The sequence below is a fragment of the Leptopilina boulardi genome, unplaced genomic scaffold (genome assembly GCF_019393585.1).
Source record: "Leptopilina boulardi isolate dan_hultmark-lab unplaced genomic scaffold, ZJU_Lbou_2.1 LbouV2_221, whole genome shotgun sequence".
In the NCBI taxonomy this organism is placed as follows: Eukaryota; Metazoa; Arthropoda; class Insecta; order Hymenoptera; family Figitidae; genus Leptopilina; species Leptopilina boulardi.
In genome coordinates this window covers 584,712-601,385 of record NW_026137776.1, presented here as the reverse complement: position 1 = coordinate 601,385, position 16,674 = coordinate 584,712, and the positions used below count along the sequence as shown (strand labels likewise).

Here is a 16,674-nt window from a genome sequence, read left to right as displayed (position 1 = left end):
CAAAAATTCTTTTTTTTTTTTTTATCTTTCTCTAACCGTTTGATCATTGTCGCTTCGCGATTTAATCAAATATTGTGCGTACAACTATATCTTGTTTTGTTTGTTGTTTTAGTAGGAAATCGGTGCCATAAGAAAAGATCATCAGAAAAGGACTCTTGTGTCTCTTATATTTATATATAATTATGTGATCTAAAATGATCAATTTGGCCAATTAAAATTATCCACCGCACATGATGGCCATTATATATAATATGTCTTTCGGCAAGAATGTTTACTACAAAATTTTTTTTTTTCTTTTAATTTCCCATTAATGTAATTTTTCAGTATTATTCCTTGAATTTTCTGTTATTTCCCTATATGCACTCTCATCGTTTTCATCTCTCACTGACATCATACTCGTTATTCTCATCTCGTATGCCTAGTATTTATGTATATAATGCCTAAACGAACACATATTATATCTCGATAATAGTATCGGTTCATCTATTCACATCTCGGCAGGGTTTCTCCGTAAAGTGTTTTCCACTCCGTATATCTCATTAGGTTCTTTCATTCACCCCCCCCTCCCCCTTCCCCCCCTACAATCACCCCTTTATGAGTACTGCTTAAACGAGCGTGACGTACTATCTACCTATGTTGCTCCAATTAATATCATCGTTACCGTAAATGACTTATGCGCGTACGCACGTACCGTAAGTAATGTATATAATAATTGTGTTGCTGTTATAACTTTACGTTAACGTTACTTTATCATTACGTTATTGTTATTATTATTTTCTTTACTCGTTAATTAATTATTATAATCATTATTCATTATTATTGTATTATTGTGATCATTGTTATTTGCGTTGGCTTTGCAACTCGCATCGTCACCATTCCTATTTATTTTGTTTATCTAATTTATTTTCAAGCACATTTCTTTCTCAATCATTCAGTCTGGCATACTTAAACCGTTAATTCACATTTTGTTAAAATTTACCCATTTTTTTTTTTGTTAAATATGGATTTCTTTTTTCCATTTCTTCATTATTATTTTTTTTTTTTTACAATTTACCTTTCCGTTAATTCCCTTAAAACGTAGAAATACAATCTCGCCTAGCTTTTTGTATTTTCCCGACTCAATTTGGATATTTCTATCCGAAAAGCCCTCCTGGACAGATGTTATTATAATTTTATAAAGGCTCTTTCAAAAGCACTTTTTTTTCCCTTTTGTCCAGGAGGATAAACTTGGCAGAGTCGGATCCTCTCGCAATCGAGGATTTAACGGGGTCTTATAATGACCTCGTTGTTTTATTGCACATACGCGCGTCATACGCTCTCACGCTAGTTATAAGGACCTTAAGACGGATTCCTCCAGGAGGTCGATCGATCGAGATCAAACCCAAAATGATGGCAGGAGGCACAAAAACGTTTCTTTCGTCGCTTTCGACGCCTCCGACGACGAGGCTGCCATCCAAATTCACAGTTTCTTCTGGGACAACGCTGGCACCTGGGTTTTCTTTGACGATTACTATTAATATTAATATTATTATTATTATTATTATTCGTCACTTGGTTTAACCTAAAACACAAATCACCGCTCTTCCACCTCCACGACCACCACCACCACCAGTATAACCAACGACGACACCAACACTTCATCATCATCATTCCATGGCGGAAAATTGCAAGATAAACACCCTTTGTGCCGTTTATTGCAAACTTTATTATTGGATGCGCGACACGATCTCTTGTTCTTAAGTGAATACAACGTCGAAAATGTCGATGATTAGTTGCCAAGGAAGTGGGTAAAGCTTTCACCAAGATTTCAAGCACTAGACACCAGGTGATGGTTGTTTGACTAGTGCAAATAGGGATGAAGACGCCCCACACCCAGAATAGATAGAGAATAGGTATTGATGGGGATGCTGTGCTCGGGGATGAAGAACTGATCATGGTACCAACACCACCAGTTCCACAGAAGGATTGAGGCTGCTGCGACTGTGATTGAGGCTGTTGCTGTTGGTCCAATGGAGAAGATGAAGAGCCTACCACGTTTAATTCAATCTGCTTTTGATGTTGACCTGAAAAAAAAGTACAATTTTTTCTACAATGAAAATTTGTTTAATCAAAATATATATGCGATAAATAGTATATGCGATGTATTGGGATGTCCGTTACTGTGAAGCACTCTCTGTTGGAAAAATTTTTAACCCTTGAAAGTAGGATGTTTGTCAATTTTTGTCCAGTTTAAACCAATCAGAGTAACTTTCAGACATAGTGGTGAAAAATGGTACTACTGAACGTAGGATAAAATGCTAAGCCACGCCCCCAGCGGACATCCCAATACTTGAATATTTTGTTCCACAGAAAATTATAAGGTATTAAAATAAGCTGCAACGCTTATTATTTTAATCCAATTTTGCTTATTTTTATACCAAAATGGATTAAAATAAGCAAAATTGGATAAAAATAATAAGCGTTGCAGCTTATTTTAATATTAAAATAAGCTGTAAACTGTAAACTTGATGGTATCATTTTGGAATGCAACGTTTTGATTCGATATAAGGTATCAAATTGATCCAAATATTTGGATCATTTTCAAGAAATGATCCAGAATATGGGATCATTTTTTGATACCTGAATTGGTATCAAAATATAACTGTCATGGCTGGCATGCTCTTATTGACAAGTTTATTAATTAATCTATTCACTGCACTGAATATTAAGATATTAAAAATACTTTTATTATGAATTTTAAGAAAGAGAGAAGCGAAAACTTATAAATTGCGAGCAATTAAATAAGAAAAAATTTATTTCGAAATAAAATGAAATACACTAACCTTTATTTATGTTTATCACATAAGATTTAAGTTAAGTTCACAATTACAACACTTGAAAATTTTTAATTATTTTTATGGTTCAAATAATTATCAATAATTTATTTATTATAAATGAACAAAATTTAAGCAAAGCACGCTTGATAAATATTTCTAATGCGTTGTCAATTAATGCAATTAATAATTTCCTATTACACAATATCATAATCGACATATATGACATTTGTAAACAAACAGGGTTGGGAAACAAGAGCCCAAAATATATTCGTCCAAAGCAGAGTTGGGTAGGATTGAAATTCGCTTTGGACGAATATATTTTGGACTCTTGTTTCCCAACCCTGTTTGTTTACAAATGTCACATATGTCGATTATGATATTGTGTAATAGGAAATTATTAATTGCATTAATTGACAACGTATTAGAAATATTTATCAAGCGTGCATTGCTTAAATTTTGTTCATTTATAATAAATAAATTATTGATAATTATTTGAACCATAAAAATAATTAAAAATTTTCAAGTGTTGTGATTGTGATCTTAACTTAAATCTTATGTGATAAATGAAGGGTAGAATGACAAAAGGGGTCAAGCGCCAATTCACTGTTTTTACAGGAAGTAAAAAAAACATTTTTAAAAATTTTGCAGGTCATTTAAAAAAAAAAACTGAGAAAACCGTTTCGATATATTAGTATGTTTTAATAAATAAACAACAATTTGTTGAAATATACCTACATATTAACGATAAAATTTAAAAAAACTGTGGTGTCTTGAGGTTATATCAACTGCGCACATTTTCTTTAAGCATTAATTATAAAAAAAAATATACAGTTTAAAGAAAAACTGGAAAATTAGTTTCTTTCTATGGAATCGACGAAATGAATAGAAAAAAAAATTCCTTTAAAAAATTGTTTGTTTTCAAGAAAATTACGAATTAATTGCTTGCTTTGGAATTGAGCAATACTTTCATCTTTAAATTCAATTGTTCACTTAGTATAATCATAAAAATATTTAAAAATTAATAACAAAATGATTTTAAAATTGTTTAAAATTGAAAATATATTATTATTATTATTAATTTTATTAATTAAAATAAAATTAAAATAAAATATTAAAATAAAACCTAAAAAAATAATATTTTTGATCAAAATTGAACACCACTTTCTTTTGTTTTTCAATCAGGTTGCAATAAAGTAAATTTGAGGCTATTTTATTAATTTAATTTTTATTAAAAACTGATTTAAATACACAATAAAAAAGGAAATCCTTCTACAGAAATGTGTAAATGAATTTTCTTGATTTTTTTATGCAAAAACCTCATTTTCGATAAATTGGCGCTTGACCCCTTTTGTCATTCTACCCTTCAAATATAAATAAAGGTTAGTGTATTTCATTTTATTTCGAAATAAATTTTTTCTTATTTAATTGCTCGCAATTTATAAGTTTTCGCTTCTCTCTTTCTTAAAATTCATAATAAAAGTATTTTTAATATCTGAATATTCAGTGCAGTGAATAAATTAATTAATAAACTTGTCAATAAGAGCATGCCAACCATGACAGTTATACTTTGATACCAATTCAGGTATCAAAAAATGATCCCATATTCTGGATCATTTCTTGAAAATGATCCAAATATTTGGATCAATTTGATACCTTATATCGAATCAAAACGTTGCATGAGTTGATCTTAATTCTTGTATCAATTTGATGCACACAAGAAAACTGTGATGCCTTTTAATTTTCTGTGCTCTTATGTGGTTGTAAAACAACGACTTTCCGCGATAATTCAAATTTAAGGAGATTAAACTTGTTTCACGTATCAAGAATAATGTATTAAGTCAAGTTTACGTTGAATATGCAACTATTTATATTTAACAAATCTTGATGTTAAAGTTTTTGTTGAAATAATGGAACTTATTTATCAAACATTAAAACCGATATTAATTATTTACAATGGGGTCGCTGATTACGAATATGATATTAGTTTTTCAAAATTCAAAATAGCGGGTCCAAAATCCTATCTCAAGCGATAATCAGTGTTCCATTGAATTTAAATGGTATCAAGGTCATATGTGCATCAGCTTTTATCATGTATTTAGTAAAAAATATCGAAAATCATAAAAATCCGTTTTAATTACATATTTTTATCCAAAAAAATAAATTTAACTATTGTTGTTAATCTCTTTAGCATCTATGTTTGACATTAAAGGGTCATACCACCACCAGTACCAAAATAGAACTAATTCCTATAATTTTTTATCCCTATGGAATAAATTGATCTAAACTTTTTGAGCTAAATATAACATACATATACTGTAGAATAATTTTTTTTTTACTTATTAGAACAAATTTATTTATTTACTTTCACACTATTAAAATATCATGGAAAAAGACGTGTTCTATGTACATTGATGACTATTGATAGAAGAATAATCCAAAACAAAAAAGCCATTTAGGTTCAATGAAATACTGGCTATCGCCCGAGATAGGATTTTGGACTTGCCATTTTGAATTTTGAAAAACTAATGTCATATTCGTAATCAGCGACCTCGACAACCCCCAAGTAATTAATTTAAGCCAGATTCATCGACTTTTAAAAATTTATTATCTTAAACTTTTAGAAAAAAATTATTTTTTTAAAAAAATATTAATTTTTAAACAATTTGTTTAAAAAATAAAATTTGTTTATAACTTTTAAACATGTTCTCCCTCATTTAGAAGCGCGAAAAAAATCATGAATATTGTTTAAGTCATAATAAATTGATGGTCAAATTTTTGAGATAGCATTATTTTTTGTTTTCGAGATATTAATTAATTAACTAACAAAAGTTAATAAAAAATGAAATATTTTACGAACAAATAAAATTAGAGTAATTTTAAAAACACCATTAGAATGCTTATCAAAATCCGCATCCAACGAGCCCTATACGAACTATTTCTAATAAACGGGTGTTAAATTAATAATAATTAATAAAATTTATTTAAATAATTAATAAGATTTGAAGAAATGAAGATAAATCGTCAATTCTTTTTTTATTTGGAAGATCATCTAATTCTGTATTAAATAAAACCAGTGTAAATAACATTTTTAACAAATCTATTATTAACAGATGATTATTGAAAATTGAGGTTTCAGCACCTTACGACACAAGTTGGAGGGGGCTGCCTACCTACTCGGCATGGTATTTTTCAGTCTTTTTCTAAATAACATTTTATAATTAATTTTTGATTCTTGGTAATACTTAATATTCTTTTTTTGACACAGAATTAGATGGTCTTCCAAATAAAAAAAGAATTGACGATTTATCTTCATTTCTTCAAATGTTATTAATTATTTAAATAAATTTTATTAATTATTATTAATTTAACACCCGTTTATTAGAAATAGTTCGTATAGGGCTCGTTGGATGCGGATTTTGATAAGCATTCTAATGGTGTTTTTCAAATTACTCTAATTTTATTTGTTCGTAAAATATTTCATTTTTTATTAACTTTTGTTAGTTAATTAATTAATATCTCGAAAACAAAAAATAATGCCATCTCAAAAATTTAACCATTGTTTTATTATTACTTAAACAATATTCATGATTTTTTTGGCGCTTCTAAATGAGGGAGAACATGTTTAAAAGTTATAAACAAATTTTATTTTTTAAACAAATTGCTTAAAAATTAATATTTTTTTTAAAAAATAATTTTTTTCTAAAAGTTTAAGATCTTCCGCTTAAAAAACATTTACAACATTTTTCTCTATTTTTAATTGGAAAAAAGTTATAAGTAAAGCAAAAAAATATTGCTCAAATTTGTTATTGTAAATATCTTGAAAAATATTAAAAATTTGAAATTAAAAATTTGTACACTTATTTAGCACCACTATTACTACAATTTACCGAATTTTGAGAAAAATCCGAGACATGACCCCGTATTCTCATATGAAATGCCTCATAAATATATGTCTGACCAATATTGACTTGTACTACTGAGAAATAAACCTATATTATAGAATGCGTAAGTAAAAACAATTTTTAAATGATTCTTTTGTCTATAAAACAATAATAATTGACATTCATCGTGAAATAAGTTCACTAATAATTTCATAGAATTTAATTCAAATTAAACAATAATAAAATTTTATTGAATCTTGAATATTAATTTAAATTTCTATAAAGTATTATTTTCTATCTAATGAAAAATGTTAAACTGTATACACTATTTAAAAAAAAAACCTATAACACAGAAAACCGATAAATAATAAAACGGAAAATTATTTTTACGCGTTCAATTATTTTATATATGTACACATAAATTATATAAAAATATTTAATATTTTCGCAATATATGGTATACGATAGTTTAAAACTCTTTTAGTATTGAAATTCAATACTTCATAAAGAAACAAAGAGATCTTTGAAAAAAAGTTGTTGAAATTAAAAAAAGTCTGTTATAATTTTATTGGACGATGAACATTCTTTTGTTCGTGTTTGCCTGCAGCAATGAAAAAATACCCAATATTTGAAGTTGGGATTGCCGAGTTTCTTTTTTTCATCGATATAGTGAAAAATTTCTCGATATTTTTTTTTTTTTTAGGTTTTTCAGTCGATGCTTGTGATTGAACCTGATGTTTAAAAAGTTCATAACTTGTGGATTTGTTGAATATTAAAAAAAAAGAACAATACTTTCTGCAGGATCACTGAATCGATTATATATAAAAATTTTTTTTTTTTTTTTTCGATAGGGTTCTTAGTATTACAAGTAATTAAAGTAAGTAAGTTATAGTAGTTAATTAATATGTTCCTCATACGTCTAAATTTTTAAGGAGAATGGAGGCCCTAACATAACCTCAAAACTGAAAAATGCTTTTTAACGCAATAAAATTTAAAATTTTAACACTATAAAATATATGTTGGAATTTTGGTTTAATAATAATAATTGCACTGCTTTTTTTACACTGATTTTTATTAATTTCTCTACATTTATGTAATGAAAAATGTTTTTATATTTGTGTAAAATTTTAATATTGAACATAATTTTTAATTAATCTAGGGAATATTTCATATAACTTTTACTGCAATTCATTCAATACGGAAAAGCTTTCAACAGATAATTATTTTTTCATATGTTGAAAGCCCTCATAATGTCAAAGATAATTATATTCATTAAGCTTTACTATTACTATATAATAAATATATGAAATTTGTGGTTAGTATTAAGTTAATCACAATATATATTCATAAAATTTGCAATATGGCAATTATTTATATATACTTATAGTTGTAATTATATATAAATAGAAAATAAAATAAAATTATGGTTAAAATAAATATAGTGAGTTTCAACATATTCTTTACTATTGTAATTATTTAACAAAATAATAAAAAAAAAATTTTTGGGAATTTTTTGATATTATAGAAACATGAACTTTGTCTTGTGTTTTTGTGTGAGTAAAATTATACACATATATATATATATATCTTAGGGTTGATTAAACCTCTCTATTCTTATTATTAATGAAGTTTCTAAACTATGTGAGATTCTAAGGTATCAGAATTGGAGCCTGTTGCTCCATCTCTTGATAAAGGATCTATCATCAGCTAAAGGACTTGTGGATTGGATGATTTTAGTAATGGCTCCTTTCACTCTGCGGTTGCAATGGAATTACCTGGCAGATAAATTTATCGACATGTTGATTAACCAGCCATACAGGTCGCGAACTATTATGCTTTTAGTATACTGACTCTAGCGCATATACTTCCTCAGGTATCAAGTTATATCCTAAAATCCTTTCCGTAATTTAACTGACTTATCATCTAAAATCTAAATTATATCCAAAGCCTTTCACAAATTAAAGCAAGATTTTAAATTATGTGTTTTTTTTCAAAATTAGTAAATTGATAAATGTTTTATTTTTTAACAAAGAGGGTAAAAAAATTTATCGTAATAACGCAAGGAAAGATTTATCTAAAACAGCAAAATATTTTCTATACATATAAGGGGCCATTCATTAATTACGTAAGGGTCCTTAGGGGGAGGGGGGGTTTATAAAATCTCTACATGGTTTTACGTGGGGGGGGGGGTAGAAGCTAATCTCACGTAAGATTTTGCCAAGTATTTTCCATTTGTATTGATGTAATTAATTTTTTAATTACATTAATATTGTTAAAAACTTACGTAAGAAGGGGGAGGGGGGGGGTCCGAAAAATCTTATGTATCCTTACATGGGGGTAGGGGGGGTCAAAATTAGCCAAAATCGTCCTTACGTAATTAATGAATGGCCCCTAAGTTTGCAATAAATAAATATTTATTTATACATAGTGAAAAGTGGAAAAACGAATAAAGTAACTTTTACTACTTTAAAAGTAAAACCGGAACTGTCCGCAGTTTCTGCGCATTTCTGTCAATTTTTACTATACAGAAAAAGTAAAATTTACTATTTTCGGAATATTTTTAACTATTTCTGGATTAAAAATTAACAGAAATGCGCAGAAACTGCGGGCAGTACCGATTTTACTTTTAAAGTAATAAAAGTTACTTTCTTCGTTTTTCCATTTTTTTCCGTGTATTAATTTATTATAATGGAATGAAATTTTTCCAAATTTCATTATAAAAATAATTATTTATTTACTTATTTTAAAATTTACACGGTTTTATTAAAGAAATAATTAAGCAATTATCAAATCTTTAACGTCCGAGTGGAATATATTAGAATAGGTTAAATAATAAATAAAAAAATTTTCTCCTATTTCTGTGATCATTAATTAAAATTTCAATTCTGCCTCCAGATACTATTTCTCTTATGGCTGTTTTTTTACGTTCATTTTTTTTCTGACGATTAAGAGAATGACTGATTGCTAAATTTTTGTTTCATTGTATTATTTGGTAAATCGTTCTTTATTTATTTTCACTATTTTTGTAAATTATTATATTTTTATTATTTTGTATATTAATTTATTTCATTATTTTTGTATATTGTATCCTTTGTATAATTTTTCTATTTTTTGTACTTATTTTTATTTATTTTGATAATTTTCTTTTATATTTTTTGTTTTTTATAATTTTGTTAATCTGTCCGTTAATGTTAATTTTATTACTATTTATTATATTTTTATTATTAATTATTATTAAGTACTATTTTATTGTATAAATAAGAAAAATAAATAATATCACTATTAATTCAATAGGAAAAAAGTTCATTTTGAGTCATTTTCATTTTTTTTCATTCACAAAATAGAATAAATCATGACAGGTAAATACACTAGACTTTGAATACGTTAATTATTTAATTACCCCATAATTTTATATAAATCAACTTAAAAAATCGTTAATTTATACTTCCCAATAGCAAATTTCCCTATATTTCAATTATTTTTTGCAATATATTGCCTCAAACCCAATCGAACCGAAACTTGACCGAATTCCGTCAACTTCTCGGTTATCACAATCCGCCAAGGTAGGGTCAAAGAAACATTTATTTGAATTGAATAAAAAATTTCTTTGAAACGAAGATAATTTTTCTTTAATCAAAGATAATAATTAGTTTGATACAAATAAATTTTTTTGTATTAAAGAAAAATTTGTCAAAGATATTGATTTACCCAAGTAATTTTTCTCTAATATTTTTTTTTTTATATTTCTGGAAATTTTCAAATTATTGGGTTTTACTATGAACATATAATTTTGCCGTATTTAAAAAATAAAAAATCTGCCAAGTTATATATATATATACATATATAGGGATCACAAAATGAAGTTTAAACAAATTTTCAACTTGATTTTAATAACAAAAGCTATCAAACCGACTTTATACTGACACGACAGAGGGAAAAATCCGATTTTACTTTTCAAGCTGAACTATTTACGTAGAAAATTTAGAAAGTTTTCTCTTCTTGTTAGAATTCTTTATTACAGAAAAACCAATTTCGAGTAAATAGAGTTAACACCGCAATTCACCCCAATGTAAGAAAATTCATTCTGGTTTTCTATTATACGTAAATTTTGTTATTATAATTTTTCATTTAAAAGAAATAAAATTAATGAGATATAGCTATTTTATTTCTTCAAAAAAATTTTGGTTCAATTGATTTAATGTTATTTTTCGATTAAATTGATCAACAATATTTGTAATATAATTTATGGAACATATTACGACACCAACAATAAAGTAAAAAAAAAAAAGTAAAACCATATATGTAATTAATAATTAACAAAATATTATTTTCTATTACAAAGTGCAAATACACTAAAGGCCTGAGCAGAATAGAAACGTAACAAGAATCGTAATCGTACACGTAACCGGAAGATTAAGTTAGAGAAGCACAAACAATCTATCTATCCTTCTCTAACTCATTCTTCCGGTTGCGTTTACGATTACAATTCCGGTTACGTTTCTATTCTGCTCAGGCCTTAAAGGCAAAAGCAGAATAGATTCTTGAACGGGAGCGCAACCGTGAACGGAAACGTAAGAATGAGTGAGTAAAGAATAAAGATATTTCCTATCCTTCTCTTACTCATTTTTACGTTTCAGTTCACGATTGCGTTCCCGTTCAAGAATTTATTCTGCTTAGGCCTTAACCTGTACTAATGGTTATCACAACAAATTAAAGGGGAGTTTACAATTCACAGTTCTTTAAAATTTTTTTAAAGGTTTTTTTTGCCGTATTAATGGCAACATAACCTCTTTTTGTTATTTACTTTCTGGTTTATTGTTGGTAAATAAGTATTAATTAATAAATAAAATATTTAAATATTGGTCAATAGAGAACTTTTAGTTGAGTTTAATAATATTATCTTATTTGCAATAGTTTCGTAAAAAAATTTAACATTTTAAATGTGCTTTCGTTCTCAATTTAAAAGAGAAATACTAATATAATTTAAATTTTATCAAAGCATCGATAATTAATTTTTGCCAATATCAGAACTTTTGAAAATTGGAAATTCGAAATAAGCAGATTTAGGGTTATGTTTCTCAAAATTAGTCTTATGTATAATACACATGTAGAAAACTCATGAATAGTACATGTATGTTACACGTAAAATACCTTGTATTAGACTCGAGGTTTTCTACGTACCCATCTCTGTTTGCGCCCCTTGGGTCTAAGCAGAATAGATTCCCGAAAGACGTTCGCGAACGTGAAACATGAGTTAGAAAAGAACAGAGATATATTCGTATCCTTTTCTATCACATGTATCTCATTCGCGAACGACTTTCGAGAAACTATTGTGCGTTGGCCTTTATGAGTGTAAACCAGAGTTCATAGAACAAAAATTACGTAATTTAAAGTAAAACGTCTGAAATGTGACTTTTTTGGGGGGTTATATAAACTTTTTAAATAAAATGATGTATTCAATGAAAAAAATAAATGTCAATAAAATTCGACAGTTGAAGATATCTCTCAGGTGATAAATCTGTAAATATATTAATAAATTCAAAATTTTTCCAAGAATCTTGACTTTGGTAGTGTTTATTTACATTAATATTTTGTCAAAACTTTGACTCTTAAAAAATTGCATATATTTGGGGAAATAACTAAAATTGTATTGCCGGCATATTTCCTCAAATATGCAAGTTTTTAAAAATAAACTTTTTGAAAAAAAAGAACTTAATACTCTGGCAAATAACAGCGATTAAATTAAATTCTTTCTAAGCGAAAAATTTATAAAAATAAATCAAACTTTTATTCAGATCAAATAAAAATATGTATTTAAATCAAACAAATTTTGTTTGAAATATACAAAAAATTGTGTTAATACAAAAAAATAATATATATATATTTTTTTTTTTTTTAACCACTTTTCTCTGAATGTAGTTGATAAAATAATATTGGGATTCAATATCTATAAAAATTTGGAACATTGCTTATATATATTCAGAAAATATTTTAGCCCTCTTTATGAAATTGAAAATAAATTACCTCCTTTACCAGATGAAATGGTAACAGGATTAATCTCGCAATGAGGTGCTGTTGAAGGATCGGAAATAACAACACTTCCATGGGGTTTTTGATCTGTACAGTTGGCGCAAATACCCAGTCCTGGTTCATTTTCAGAACAAACACGAAAGCAACATTCATTCTTCTCATCGCCATGCAATGCTCTCACTGATTGTTCCCCCGTTTCAGGAATATTAGGATCTGTAAACATTTTCAAATGGCCATTGTCAATTTATTTTATATAAATTTATCAAATTTTTATTAATACAAAGAATCATAAAAATATATATTTAAAAAGAAGCAGTAAAGAAGGTGCTAAAAAATATTGTACCCTCTTTTATATTTAAGCAAATATTTATTTTGATTTATTACTGTATGGTAAAAAAAATTTGGTTACTCCTCAAATGTGACAATTGATAAATGGCTTACCAGTAGTTTTATAAATATGCCACTAGACAAATTTACCAAATTTTCATTTGTATTGTATGTATTATATATCAGCCTTAACAAATTTTAGCTTAGGAAATTTGCCATTGTCCCCACTCGTCATAATTCTTATTAACTATCGCACCCTGCTCTAGTAAAAATTTAATGACTTTATTGTTAAAATTAAAAGTTACTATAAAGTCACTAAGTTTTCACTAAAGCAGGGTGCGGTAGTTGACGAGAATTATTTTTCCAGTAGGCAGTGTTCGGAACGTAAGTTACTTGACGTAATCAAAGAAATTTTCTATATATACACTCTTGGCCGTATATATGCCTACACTTTTTTGTCCTTTACTAACTCACATGTTGTCATGGCAACACGTGCGTTAGAAAAGGATAAAAATTTGTAGGCATATCTGGCCACGAGTGTATATTACCTGGTAATATACGTGTAATACGTAGAAAATGTATGTAATATACATCAAAAACCTTAAAGTTACGCGTAATTTTCCAACTCTGCCAGTGGGTAATTTTGACAGTTAAGGCGGTGTTTACATGCTTGCGTTCGAACGCTGCGTTTTGTATTAAATAATGAGAGAGAGAAAAAGATAGATATATACTTTCATTCTTGTTAAACTCATTGTTCAATGCAAAACACAGAGTTTGAATGCAATCATGTAAACACCGCTTAAGGCTTAAGCAGAATGACTCCGGTTATGAATACGAGTACGGGAAACATGAGATTGGGATCGGCTAAACTGCAACACGCCATCTAGTGGGGACCCATTCTCTCCCTCCATTTTCTTTCTTTGTCTCTCTTCAATTAATAGGTTAGAAAGAGTAGAAAAAACGAAATGGAGGAAGAGAATGGGTCAAAGTTACTAGATTGTTACTAGACCACCGTTCCCAATAGACAAGGACAGAGACTATATCTGTCCTTTTCTATCTCATGTTTTTCATACACGTAGTCGTAATCGTAGTCATTTTGCTTAAGTCTTTATCGATATTGTGCCTATAATTGAAATACTTAAAAATATAAATGAAATCCTCTAATAATAACTATGTAAAGAATTTGTTTAAAAAGATATTTGTTTTACTTTTTTTTTTTTTTTATTTTCAATGATTTGGAAAATGTTTTTCACATATATAATTATATACTAACCTTGACAAAGAAATGTAGGTTCGCCTGCGTATTGTGTGGGGTATGCAGGCGCACGATCACCCGGAAGTAGATAAGGACAGCGTTGTTCCACGGATTGGCAGAAGGACCGACAGGGCCGTAATCTTTTTCCGGCCCAAGATATCTGCGTGGATTCCAATTCCAGCGGTCCCCCATGAGCAAAGTAAGGCACCAGGGAGCTGCACACCCATTTTCTATACGCTTCCTGAAAAAAGAAAATTTATCACATATCAAAATAATATTCAAATTCTCCTGTTAGAAATGAATTTCCTTTTCCTTCTATGCAACAGCAACATTTCAGCTATTATTAATTTTTTCAATTAATTCCAACGCTTTTTAAATCGTGAAATAAACAACAATTATTATTATTATTATTATTATTAAAGTCAATATTTTATTTTTTGGGTAATTTTCAAAATTACTGATGTGGTTGGTTTTCATTGTTCCCACTCGCCATTTGTCATAATTCTCGTCACCTACCGTACTCTGCTCTAGTGATTTAGTGACTTTATTGGGATTGTCAGTCTAGTGACTTTTATCTACTTCGTCAGACATTTTTGTTTTTATTTCTCTTTCTATTGTGTTAATTAAAGAAAGACGAAAAAGAAAAATGGTTGTTTGAAGTAGGTAAACACCAGGTAGCGTATTGAAGTTTAGCCAATCACAATTGGTAAAATTAAAATTTACTATGAAGTTACTAAATTTTTACTAGAGCAGGGTGTGGTAGTTGACGAAAATTATGACAAATGGCAGGTGGGGATTTTGTCGAGTTGGGACAGTGGAAACCAACCATGTAAAGAAAGTATTGTAGAACTGCTGTAACAAATAGCTGAGCGATGGAAAAGGATAGATATATATTTGTATCCTTTTCTATCTCGTGTTGTGTTTAGGGCTTTAAGCTGACTTAAGGCCTAAGCACAATAGAAACGTAACAGGAATCGTAATCACAGTTGCCAATGACCCTACCCAAAAGGCTACTGCGCTTGCGTTACGACAACTCTCTTATAGGTCGAAAAAAGCACGCTTATATAAAATGCTTAATAATAAGAAAACTTTAATAAAGCAATATAAAAATATTTTCACTATTGAATTTTTTTTTTGTTAATTATATTGCTTCCTTATAAAAAAATACTAATTTCCTTAATATACTTAAGTATATAATAATAATAATAATAATAATAATAATTTTATTATATTTATATCATTATTGAAATTATTTTTTAAATAAAATATTCATAATCTATTATTATTATCATCGATATAATATTTATTATTATTATTATTTTCAATAAATTATTATTAAATATCTATGAATGTATTACATCTATATATTTCAAAAAAATGAATCGAATTTTTTTTGTACTTTTTTCCCAATTCAAATTTTCTTCATAAAAAAGTACAAAAAAATTTCGCTAAATTTTAAAAAAAATATATATGTATATATCATAGATAATTAATAAATAACAATTTAATGATAATAACAAAAATAAATAATATATTACATAATTAATTAATAAATATTAAATTGATAATAATTATAGATTATATATTTTATAAAAAAATAATAACAATAATGATATAAATATAATAAAATTATTAATATTATAATTATTATTATAATTATTTTTACATACTTAAGTACATTAAGTAAATTAATATTTTTTTATTAAAAAGCAATATAATTAACAAAAAAAATAAATTCAATAGTGAAAATAGTTTTATATTGCTTTATTAACGTTTTCTTATTATTAAGCATTTTATATAAGCGCGCTTTTTTTGACCTATAAGAGAGTTGTCGTAGCGCAAGCGCAGTAGCCTTTAGGTAGGGTCCGCAACCGGAAGAATGAGTTAGAGAAGGATAGTCATATATTGTTGTTCTTCTCTTACTAATTCTTCCGTTTGCGTTTGCGATTATGATTCAGGTTATGTTTCTATTGTGCTTAGGCCTTTAACAGTGGCTCGACTAAAATTCCGGAGGTATAAATGCACTTTTATCATCTTGACAACCCAACCTTGTCTATCGACTTCTTCTTTTTTATCAAAAACAAATGTGCGTTATTTTATGTGTTATTTTTCTAAAACAGTAAAACATTTATTTTTTGGATGATCAAAAATTATTATTTTTCTGTTATTTCGATTATTTTGTTATTAATATTAATAAAAAAAAACATTTTAAGCAATTTCATAAATTATAGTTTAATAAATATAACAAGAAAATGAGAAAAGAAATTTAATCACAATTAATATTATTTAAACATAAATTTAACATTCTTATAAAACTATTTTTCATTCCAATATGCTCATTCATTTCTCAATTGTCTTTTTAAAT

General features: G+C 27.4%; 1 protein-coding gene across 1 annotated transcript in view; it reads right to left on the bottom strand.

Moving 5' to 3' along the window:
• Window positions 1–848: 848 nt before the first annotated feature.
• The window catches only part of LOC127279661 (uncharacterized), an 81,744-nt gene continuing 65,918 nt past the window's right edge, over window positions 849–16,674 (bottom strand). Inside the window, exons 2-4 of the mRNA XM_051302170.1 lie at window positions 14,328–14,550; window positions 12,722–12,940; window positions 849–2,063 (exon numbers count right to left, since the gene is read on the bottom strand). Of these exons, the coding sequence (XP_051158127.1) occupies window positions 1,339–2,063; window positions 12,722–12,940; window positions 14,328–14,550 (1,167 nt within the window). The 3' untranslated portion in view covers window positions 849–1,338. The remainder of the gene's footprint in view (window positions 2,064–12,721; window positions 12,941–14,327; window positions 14,551–16,674) is intronic.